Raw genomic sequence first — 11,844 nt, 5'->3', positions numbered from 1 at the left:
CCTGCATCTTTTTCGGTGTGAAACTACTGCTTACTTGGTGGAATTATAATTTTGTTTTTACTTTCTACTGTGATTGGAAATATCAATTGCATAGGTAAGATATTGCATACCCTTTTATCATTGCTGGTGAATTCTTTTACCCCACTTTGTTTCAATCAAACCATCTCATACCGTCTCAAAGAATAAGTTACAACAAAGAAGAAACGAGACTCTTTCTATCACATGTCTCTCTTGTTGTTAACTACATATTTTAATGTAGAGAAAGTAAGGATAAACTCACTGTGAATGAAAACATTTTAGATCATGTATATCTTGGTGTTATCTATAATAGGAGGGATTATAGACAGCTTTAGTACAAGTGTTGGACTTCTGCAAAAAAAGTTCGAGTGTAGGAAATGATAAAAAGTCCAATTGTCTGACAAAGCTACTATTTCAACAATAACTTATTTTATATTCTAAGCAGGAGATCAAGAATGGGAAGGACAGCAGAAAAAATTGGCAATATCTTGAGGACATGGAAAGGATACTGTCTAACGATGAAGCACCCACAAAAAATTGATTGGAAATGTGGTGGATAAGATAAGAAATATTTTGGAAAGGTTTTCTGCATTCAAAAAATGATCACAAGTCTGAGCTCGGTGACCAATAAGATATTCCATCAATTGCATAATTCTAGTAACATGGATCATTGGCCTTGAATATCCATAACTTTTTGAGGGCTACGGGAATATGCAACATAAAAGGGATTGGCCTTGTTACTACACAGGCTAGGCTGACAACGAAAAAGGTATATCGGTTTAGGAAGTACAATTTATTCTCCACTTCCAAAACTTGCTTCCCTTTTTTGTTTCTGTTGTCTAATATGTATGTTATAACTAATTATTTTTATTACTGCTGTTAGTGGCACGTTTTGGGTGCCACAAGCAACTATGTAAATTTCTTCTTCTGCGATTGGCCATAGAATAACATTGACGGTGAAGGGAAAATCTTGATATTACTTGCTGGTGTTGATAGTTGAATTGTTTATTCATTTTTACTGTTATACTAAAAAATATGTACAAAAAGAACAGAGATAAATTTTAAGCATCTCTTTACTTTCTGTTTTTGTTATTTCGTTTAGTCTTATTTTTACTTTATTTTTATTTCCAAAGTTTTCTATTAAAAATAGTGAGCATTCTTTTTTTACTCTTCAGAATTTACTATACAATTATTTGAAAAGAGAAATTGATTTTGAAAATTCGAAATAATATTGATTTACTGATCACAGGGACCGCATGGTTTTGTTAATGCAGGAAATTTGAGTTCACGTCTTAGAGAGTTTATAATAAAAAAAGTTTAAAATAGTTATAAAATATCATAAAGTTTTACAAACCATGTCAAACTATGCTATAAAATAAATACTAAATAAGTTTTAAGTGAACGATTCTAAATAATTTTTATAATTTGAAGCGTAAGCTTCCACCTCGATCAAGTTGAGCTGTTTTCATAAACAGAATGTGTTTTTGTTGGAAATCTTTTATCAACAAAATCAAAATTCACAAGTAAACTAACAATTTTTTGTCAAACAAGAAAACTAATGTGAAATTGGCACTTTTAGATATGGCATGCCTGTAATTTGAGATTAGTACGGAGATCAAACTCGAGGACTCCAATAGATTTAACTTTAACTAAATTTCATTAATCACCAAAGCTTAAAAAAAATTATATCTGAAAATATATTTCAAAAATTATATCATCATGTTAATTTTTAGAAACGTGGAAGAAAAGAAATTCACTTTTTTTTTAAAAAGAAAACAAATGGGCCATATATATGGGCCGGTCCAGCCCAAAAGAAGTTCTGTCTTTTCCACCAAGCCAACACACAGTGAAACCAGTTCCTTTATTCAGCCTTTCTCTCAATTGCTTCAAAACTCAACAATTGAGATCTCACACTACAACTCCTTCTTCTGCCACAGCAATCGGTGCGCCATCTTCACATTCAAATTCACAACTCTATTCCTTTAATTTATCTCCACATTTTGATTTTGAAGTTAAGGGATTAAATAATAACGTTGTGTTCTTTTTTCGGTTAGGTCACACACACTAATCTGCAATCATGAAGCTTGATACAAGTGGTCTCGAATCGTTTCCATCACTGATATCACATGGAAACGACGTCGTTGGAGAGTTCGAAGCACCTCCGTCATTCGAGCTTCCTAATTCCAATGACGTGAGTACTTTTTTTCGTCGCATGTTTTGAATTTTACGATTCTGAAATTAGAAGAAAAATTAGGGTTTAATGAAATTTGTTTGTAAGATTTTTGGGGGAATGGAAATAAAGACTAGGTTGTTGAAAAAGGTTGAAGCTTGCTGATATGTTTTGTGTGTTTTGGGGTTTTGCTAGTTCGATGGCTTCCTTAAAGAAGCTATTCAGATGGTGAAGCCTGCGAAGGGTACTACGACTCTTGCTTTTATCTTTAAGGAGGGTGTTATGGTAGCTGCTGATTCTCGAGCTAGTATGGGAGGATATATATGTGAGTGTTTATCGAATCTTATTTAATGTTGTCTACATTTTTTTTCTTTGATTTTGATAGGGTTTTAATGTTACTTGTTTGTAATTAAACGATGAGTTTTTTGTTTTGATTTCAGCATCACAGTCTGTTAAGAAAATTATTGAAATCAATCCATACATGCTTGGGACAATGGCTGGAGGTGCTGCTGATTGCCAATTTTGGCATAGAAATCTTGGGATCAAGGTAATCTAGAATACCTTCTATCTTGCATGGTTTACTTTTGTCTCTCCTGTTAGATTTCAGCTACGTCTGTTAATTTAGTATCTGCAGCTTAGCCTGTGTTCAGGAAGCTATTAAGGAGTGATAGTAATTGATGGGCTAGGAACATTGGGGAGGTAGAAAACTAGAAACTGAATATCTCCTTCTGCTGCCTTTTTTGGAAGGCCATGTAAGTAGTGGGAATGAAAATGCTAAGAAAATCAGATGTGTTGCTTGGGTGAAAATTTATAGGAATAAAATTGTGATGTTCAAAATTCAGGCACAACCTCTTTTTAATGGATTTGTTTTGTAGAATAGTGATGTAAATTAGTGATAACCCAAACTCTTAGTAATTTTCTCAGAATATTTTTCTGCTTATGAAATTTGTAAGGGCGCGAATATGCAAGATGAAGACATTTTTCCATTTTGGTTCCCGTTATATTCTTTGTAGTTTGTCCAATCTCAATAATTTGTTTTCCTTCAACCTTAGCAGTTACCACAACATTTTCACCACCAACTCACTGCTCATAATACTCTCTACCCATGTGACAAAACCCAAGGGAGGCCACTATAATCCACTCTTATGCACGCATTGGTGTGGATGCTTTCATTACTTTTCCGTGAATAATCTTTAGACTTGACACACTTAAAGTTGGATGTTATTTAATTGCCATTGGTTTGGGATGAAATATTTTTAATATATTAGGCTTCATATTGATGTATTACTCATGGTTGAACTGATATTTGGTTCAGAATCATTGACCCGTTTTTATAACTATATGATGAATTGTTTGCTATTATGGGATTGCTGAGGACAGTGTTTGCTTAAACTATTGCAGAGTAGTTATATTCTGATCAACATCATTAGTTGTTATATTATTAATTTTATGGATTGCTTCTCGTCTTTTTTCCCCCTCCTTTTATAGTCTTTTTGGTCTTTGTCTTCCATTTTGATTCAGACTTCTTTTTGGATCCATTAACTGACTTACTAGACCTTCCTGTATGCCTGACCCGTTATGGTTTTTCAATCTTTGAATTTTGAATCCATTTAGACGTTAATGGAAGAATTGAATGACTTTGTTCATTTGAACTTTGTTTTCGACGAAATAATTATATATTCATAATTTACCAATGGTATGATATGAGGTTAGAAATGGTTTTTCTGATGTGGTTCATATTATCTGCAGTGTCGCTTGCATGAGTTGGCAAATAAAAGAAGAATTTCAGTAACAGGAGCCTCTAAGTTACTTGCAAATATTTTATACTCTTATCGTGGAATGGGGTTATCTGTTGGTACGATGATTGCTGGATGGGATGAGACGGTAATTTACATGTCTAACCAGTAAAAATAGCTTTTGCTCAGATCGTCCTATTTTGACTTACAATGATTGATCTCTTTTTAGGGTCCTGGTCTATATTATGTTGATAGTGAAGGAGGAAGACTTAAAGGCACTAGATTCTCTGTTGGATCTGGTTCTCCATATGCTTATGGTGTCTTGGACAGCGGGTTAGCTAAACTTTTTATTTAATGATCACCCATAATTCTTCTGCCGAATCTTGTCAACAATTTCTTTTTCATACTAGGTACAAATATGACATGTCAATTGAGGAAGCTTCTGAACTGGCTCGGCGAGCAATTTATCATGCAACATTTCGTGATGGAGCTAGTGGTGGAGTTGCTAGCGGTATTCTACCTTTCTGCCCTATTGACCAGCTACATCTATCTATTTACGACATTTTGTTTCTACCTTCTCAGTCACTCACTCCCTCACATAGATAAAGAGTTGCTAACATACTCCCACATGTTTTTTTAGCAGGAGAACATTAACAAGATATCTTTAAATTTGTTAATGTACTCTCGTAGGTTGTACTTGCATGCATATTACTAAGTATTTAAGTGAGTATTTTAGCCGCTTCTCTGCTACCGTACTCCCACTTTTTTTAAGAAAGAGCTCAGTAGCGACCTATAGGAATATTATTATTGTAGTTTGGCCTAACTAGGTCAGCCCTTTTTTTTCAGCAGCTATATATGCATATTTTGTTGCTATAATTTTGTAAGGCATGAAGTTAATGTATCTAACTTGGATATTCATTTATATGATTTCAGTGTACTACGTTGGACCAACTGGATGGAAGAAATTGTCTGGTGATGATGTTGGGGAACTTCACTACCATTACAACCCAGTAACCCCAAGCACCGTGGAGCAAGAAATGGTTGAGGCAACTGGACCTTGATGCAATAACTCATGGATATCTTCGAGTTACCTATACTTGCCTGCTTATTTTGAATCAATTGCATGTACCTGATTATTTTATATTCTAAACTGTCATCAGTTTAATATGTACACAAGTGCTACCCTATGCTCTGATGATGATGTGTCGAGTTTCTAGATCAAGTCAAATTTACCATAGGAATGGACAGAGCCATGTGTAATGTGGAATAGTTTCAATGGGAGAAGCACGATAAACATATATTGCCATGCATGTTTGATGTAGAATTGTGTCCAAATTTAGGTTTTAGTAGTAGTGATAAAAAAAATAACTTCAAAGTTTAATCTAATTCAGATCCAACTTATTTAAACACAACTAGCTGAACTTTGCTCTGTTTGTTTTAGATTTTAGGGGGGCCCAATTGCATTACAAACATGTCCAATGTGTTTTCCTTCAAAATGAATATTTATTTTTGCTTCTGCGATAATCTGTTGGTGACTTGTGTTGAGCTATACAGACAAATGCAGAATTTAACCTGAAACTAACGAGTGAGAATTATGGTATATTGTCATTCTAAACTGCAGTGATAGATCAATGATTGGTTGGGCATTATGTATTGCCAACCAATGTCCATGATGAGCCAATGATATATGGATTTGGATATTGCTTCATTTTCTCTCCTTCTCTCTGTTGCTCTCATTCCTGAATATAATATTGAAGGGCAAATTCTATTGAGCAGTGAAAATGCACCCTTAGCCAAGTATTATATTGCCCTTAGCAGTGAAAATGCTAAGGGATGACGTTTTTGTATCTACCTCGATATATGTACCTCTCTTCTCTCATATCTTTTCTCAATTTGTTCTACCTCTCTTAACATTTATACTAATAAAATACAATAAATTAATACAACAAGCTCTATATATAGATAAATTATATAATAACGAAGAATAAATTAATTAATCTCGAACAAACTATAACACTCTAGTTAGCCACTCAACTACCAATTGTTAGCAAACTTTTATATGTTATATATAGTGTGATACTATTTTTTAATTGTGAATTATTTTAATTAATAAGTGACACAATGTTTAAATATAAGAAAATTGATACATTTTTAAAAAAGAAAGTTTTCAACAAATATAAAAATCGTAAAATAGATATATTTTGTTTAATTGAATTGTGTGAAGTTCTAAAAACTGTGTGAATTGTGTGACTTATGAAAATTATGTCACTTGTGAAAATTATAAAACGTGTGAAAATTGAAATTCTAACTTTTTATAAATTGTGTGAAACCTCTACAAAAAAACTACGTGACTTTTATGCCGCTGACTACGATTTCGTTTGTAACGACTCCTAACAGTGCATAAAAACTCGCTTCAAATTATTGTACGAAACTCGCAATTGCACCAACTTTTTCTTACCAATAGTAACAGTTGACGCTCTCGAAATTTATCTACAATGCAAGACGCGTGTGTAGATTTTGCTTTGATCATGACACGTTACGATGACCAATTGACCTTATCATATAATATACAGTCAAATTTTCATGATTCACTTATATTATTAAATTACCATATTTCTATATTTACTACTTAAAATAGGAAAAATACTGTCTCTTACGATTTTTTAATTTAATTTTAAATAATAATTCAATTATTTATATTCTTTTTTCTATATTTAATATTTTATTTTAAATAACGATATAATTTTTATATTTTAAAATATTAACAATATTATCTATTTTTAATGAAATTTAAAAATTCATCATCTTCAAACAAAATTTAAAAAATTTATTATTAATATAAGAAAATTTGTATATTTATTAAATCCATTACTTAAATTTTTAAATAAATTCATATATTTATTTTCAAAAACATCAAATTCGTCAAATAAATAACACGCACTTTAAGATTTGATTAAGATAATATTTTTTCTCCTTTTCATCATTCACCAACATCGACTGTGAATTATTTATTTGATGTTGAAGATAAAAATATGAATTTATTTAAATATTTAAATTATAATTTGATGAAATTTGAATTTTGTTAAAGATAATAATTATTTTATAGATTTTATTTTAAAATAATAATAAAATTTTAAATTTATATAAAATAGTATTATAAAATTATCGATATTTTAAAATATAAATTAACAAATTAAGTAAAAGAAAAAATAAAGACTTCAATTATAATCCGAAATTAAATTAAGATACTGCCGGACATATTTTGTAAAATAATATAAATAAAAGTCAATGGATATGTTTAAAATATTTTCTAAAAACCTTTGACGAACTTTCTTAATTGTTCACGCGGAAAAATATTTAATTTAAAAAATTAATTGATGCCTTAATTTAGTCGTGTAATGATTTTGCAATCATTGGTTTTCATTATTATGAAGTTTGCCTCAAACAAAGTTCCCACGTTACTGGAATTGTGACGAAGTTATCCTTTTTTTTGTTTTGTTTGGTATACAATAACTGTCCTTGTTAATGAATACTAGTAAATTGTATGAATCTATCATACTTATATACTTGTCTTCAAACTCTTATGAAGATTGGTGAACACATGGCGATTCCATATATACAACGGGATGCTAGCTCCATCATTTTTAATTAAACGAAACGTAAACTTTAGAATTGACGTAGAAGATAATAATATGAATAATTTTAGTATATTACTCTAATAAACATTCGTTGACAAGGCATGCTATTGATAATGATGGATATTAAAATATAGGGATGCATTATGGAACGCAGAACTTAACGTTGCTTATCTTTTTGCCAATTATAATTAAACACAAATCTCATATGTTCTATTCTATTCATTTATCCAAAGTCCAAATGTACCTCAAGGTCAGAACACAATTTTTTTAAACCTTCTTGAGGGAACTGTATTTTTTTTCATAAGTTATTGAAATCTTGACTAAATGATTAAAATATTCAAACATCTTTTTATATCACACCATATTCTCAATCATGAGACAATATGGTGTTAATTAACGAGTTAAATTATCTTATGAATGTTGTAAAAATAAAAACGGTATCATGGATGATTAAATATGTGTTCTTTTAATACTATTTATGTCTTAGATATAAGAATTTTTCGAAAAATTATTTCGTCTCTTTTTTAAAAGATTTTGTTTTAACTTTTAAGTGTATTAATTTTTTTATTAACATTCTCTTAATTAATTTACATTTTTTTTATCCGCACGCAACAATAAATATTACTATGATAAAATATCAATTAATTATCTCTCTTGAATGATTAAATTATAAAAACAAAATCAATTTTTAATAAATTTAATATTATTATTAATTTTTTTAATTCTTATAATTTATACAATAGTATTAAAGGCTCGGTTTAATAATGTCAAAAAATGAACTTACAACTTATAAGCTATGTTTGGTAAACATCTTTTATTAACTTATAGTTTATAGTTTTTTTTATAAGCTAATTTAAGTAACTTATGAGATTGCAGTTTATAACTTATCATTTTTCCTTTCAATTTTACTCTTATTGGTTAACTAAATAATTTTTTTACTTTTATAATTTATTATTTATATTTTAAAATAAATAATTTTAATTTATAATATTTAATATTTCAAATTAACTAATTTATTTATTTATTTAACTTTAAAATAAATAAAATAGACAAGTAAAAAATATATTTCAGATTGATAAATTTTTAAATTAATAAAAAATAAATTTTAAAATATTTTAAACATTAATTAATAAAATTTATTTTTAATTAAGAATTTTATTTTATATTATTCTATATATTCAAATTTATTAAACTACTAATCTTATCAAACTTTCAATTAGTTCATCAAATCAATTATCAATTATCAACTAACTTTATTTTATAAAATTTATATTTAAAATATTTAAATCTTAACTCAACTAATAAATATCGATATTGTTATTAATAATTTGTCTCGAGAGTTGGAACTTAAATCTCATAATTTAAGTTAATTATGATGAAAATATCACCAAAATAAAAAACAAAATAAATTTATACTTATGTTGGTACGGCAAATTAAGAAATACGCGTTGAACTGTAATTGGGCCGCAATGTGAAATTTGTTCTCACAGTCACACGAATGCAAAACAGTTTATAGTCAAAATCATGAATTCATCATATACTCATTATTGGTCGACCTTATTTAATATTGTCACACCTTATGCTATATTTAAATTCAATGTTACATTCCCAGCAACTTCCTATTTTTTATTATTTATTTCTCTAGTAACATCTTCATTCTTCAACACAATCCTAACACGCTACTATACAAAACCGACATTAAATCTATCTATATATAATTAACTACATACATGTACATTTAACATCACTTCATATTTCATACCTTAAAATTATATATTAGCAACAACAACAACAACAAAAATACTATACATTATAGTGAGATGATGATGATGAAAGACGCTGGATTCGAGCACGTTCTTCGATATTTCGACGAAGATGGTGATGGAAAAGTTTCACCTAAAGAGCTAAGGCAAAAGTTGAGAGAAATGGGAGAGGAGGTTTTGTTGAAAGAAGCTGAAATGGCTATTGAAGCAATGGATTCAGATGGTGATGGATATTTGAGTTTGGAGGATTTGGTTACTTTGATGGAGGAAGGTGGAGAGGAACAAAAGTTGAAGGATTTAAGAGAAGCATTTGAGATGTATAATGATAGTGATAAATGTGGATTTATAACACCAAAGAGTTTGAAAAGGATGCTTAAGAAAATTGGTGAGTCTAAATCTATTGATGAATGTAAAGCTATGATTAAGCATTTTGATTTGAATGGTGATGGTGTGCTTAGCTTTGATGAATTCACACAAATGATGCAGTGATGATGTATATGTTTTTTTTTTTTATTCATTTTTGTGTAATATCATCTATAGAGTAGCTGGTGGATTTTATTAATTTAATTTAAATTGTTTACATACAAAATACAATTCATTGTGTATAAAGTTTTTTTATGCTTTGTAAGACTCGTTTATTACTTTGTGTTGTCTATTCGATTTCGTCCAAATATCTGTTTTGATAGTGAAATTTTCTTGGTAGGAGGTATATGACTTTTAAATGGGTTTTCTTTTCAGAAAATACAAAAAAGGGTTCTTACTTCTTTACTCAATTAGGAGAATAAATGGTTATATGGCAAGTAAATTGTTTTTCTCTGTTTATATAAAATCTATTGAGGGAATTTTTGTGTTTATTGAGATACTGAGACTCATTCTCTAACTTTAAAGACAGATAATTACTCTTAACTTTCTTTATATCTCTTTTGTTTCTTATACTTTTTCATCCACATTTTTTCCACACTCTTATTTTTGCTAAAAGTCACCAAAAGATAGAGAATCCAAAGTTAGTGGATCCAAATTCACACCCCATTACAACTTGAGAGAGAGACAAATAAATAGAGAAAATGATTTGATCAAGGTTGTCTTTTTAGGTGTCTTGTATAAAATTTGAACTGGTACCCTATTTCTTTTAATGCGAATTTTTTTTATTCTTTTTGTAAGTCTTATATATATAAAATAAATCAACATTAAAAAATTCATATCAAAATCAAAACTTCGTATCAAAATCAAAACTTCAATAAAATTATAACAAAAATAATTATACGATTATTTCTCAATTCGAATACGCGGTATTAAGACCGCCACTGTTAAATAACATTTCAAATATTTTGTCAATTTTCTATCTTACATACTTGTAAAATCATTATTTATTGTTTAAATAAACTTATAAATATATAATGATTAAAGATAAAAAAAATCATAAAACTTTACCTTTGAGATGAAAGTAAAAACATAGAATTTATTATGAAAAATAATATAATTTTTTATTCTTCTTCACAAACTTAAGGGATCAAGGAGTAAGGAGCAAGAAGAGTAGAAGAATTAAAAATAAAAAATAAAAAAAAAACCATTTTTTTCTAAGATTCTAATTTTAGTGAATGTTTATTCATCTTTTGATTTTATTTGTCTACTCTCAAGTACATACATCGGAATTCGAAGTTAGAATCCGATAGTAGAAAATATATTATCAAAAGCTAAAATTCATTAAAAAAACCAAAAAAAAATAAGAAATTAGATAAACGATCAATTATTAATTTAGTGTAAAGATAAAATAAAACCCATCATATTTTATAAATATTCAACAAGGACTCAACAATTTATAAATTTAGAATCTTATGTCTATAATATAAGAAGAAAAATATCTAAATATAAAAAGAAAAACATTGAACCCCTCAAACTGACATTTTATTATTGTATAATTTTGTTGATACTATAAAAAAAATAGTACCCCCAAAAATTTGTGTTACAAATAAAGAAACAACGATGGGACTTCACTAAGGGTTTAGATGAGTTTTAAATAATATTATTTCAATACGCTCACTTCTAAGTTTAGATCTTATTTCAATAATATTATCATCACTTTCGTATTATTACGAACATGAGCTTTTCTTTTAATGATTATATACATTAGCTTCCATACACAACTAGTAAAAGATCTCTGTGTCTGCACGAATTTGGCAAGTTTGTACTATTTGATTAGTCTAACATTGTCGATGTTTTGACTTAGTATGTACAATTACAATTAAGTTTGTTATATCAATGATATCAATATTAATATAAAAAGACAGTGTTAAATAAGGATGAAAAACCAATGATAAGTTTGGCCTCATATTAATGATTTTTAAATTGTGTATGTTAAGTAAATATAAATATAATTGAGTCTGATCTATTCATCGTCTTAAAATTTTAAAAATTAATTTTTTCACGCAAAACTTCTCTTTTTTTTTTATTCTTTAACAAACAGTCTTAAGACATTTGTATTTGTTAGTATGACCATTGTCTTAAAAATAGGTGAAAGA

The 11,844-nt window shown here is 28.7% G+C and overlaps 3 protein-coding genes across 5 annotated transcripts in view; all 3 read left to right on the top strand.

Moving 5' to 3' along the window:
* The window catches only part of LOC101497952 (ribonuclease J-like), a 10,706-nt gene extending 9,607 nt beyond the window's left edge, over positions 1-1,099 (top strand). For both annotated transcript variants that reach the window (XM_004500595.4, XM_027334769.2), the window contains one exon: positions 464-1,099. In XM_004500595.4, coding sequence (XP_004500652.1) covers positions 464-559 — 96 coding nt within the window. In that variant the 3' untranslated portion in view covers positions 560-1,099. The remainder of the gene's footprint in view (positions 1-463) is intronic.
* A 707-nt stretch (positions 1,100-1,806) lies between these two features.
* Positions 1,807-5,234, top strand: LOC101497423 (proteasome subunit beta type-5-like). 2 transcript variants are annotated; one of them, XM_027334194.2, is made up of 8 exons: positions 1,807-1,961; positions 2,073-2,209; positions 2,384-2,513; positions 2,629-2,735; positions 3,938-4,072; positions 4,154-4,257; positions 4,335-4,435; positions 4,858-5,234. In XM_027334194.2, exons 2-8 carry the CDS (start codon positions 2,096-2,098, stop codon positions 4,983-4,985), a joined length of 819 nt encoding a protein of 272 aa, XP_027189995.1. In that variant the 5' UTR covers positions 1,807-1,961; positions 2,073-2,095; the 3' UTR covers positions 4,986-5,234.
* Positions 5,235-9,248: 4,014 nt separating this feature from the next.
* On the top strand, positions 9,249-10,016 carry LOC101497089 (calcium-binding protein CML38-like). Its single transcript, XM_004500592.4, has one exon. The coding sequence runs from the start codon at positions 9,383-9,385 to the stop codon at positions 9,812-9,814; it is 432 nt and encodes a 143-aa protein (XP_004500649.1). The 5' UTR covers positions 9,249-9,382; the 3' UTR covers positions 9,815-10,016.
* The last annotated feature ends 1,828 nt before the right edge of the window (positions 10,017-11,844 follow it).

This window comes from Cicer arietinum, chromosome 5, assembly GCF_000331145.2.
Source record: "Cicer arietinum cultivar CDC Frontier isolate Library 1 chromosome 5, Cicar.CDCFrontier_v2.0, whole genome shotgun sequence".
In the NCBI taxonomy this organism is placed as follows: domain Eukaryota; kingdom Viridiplantae; phylum Streptophyta; class Magnoliopsida; order Fabales; family Fabaceae; genus Cicer; species Cicer arietinum.
This window is presented reverse-complemented; position numbering and strand designations above follow the sequence as displayed.

Excerpts from the sequence above, each read along its gene's own strand:
- LOC101497089 (XM_004500592.4), top strand. The coding sequence starts at position 9,383 with ATGATGATGATGAAAGACGCTGGATTCGAGCACGTTCTTCGATATTTC.
- LOC101497423 (XM_027334194.2), top strand. The coding sequence starts at position 2,096 with ATGAAGCTTGATACAAGTGGTCTCGAATCGTTTCCATCACTGATATCA. Across the intron at positions 2,736-3,937 it reads ATAGAAATCTTGGGATCAAG|TGTCGCTTGCATGAGTTGGC; the intron begins GTAATCTAGAAT and ends TATTATCTGCAG. Across the intron at positions 4,258-4,334 it reads TATGGTGTCTTGGACAGCGG|GTACAAATATGACATGTCAA; the intron begins GTTAGCTAAACT and ends TTTTCATACTAG.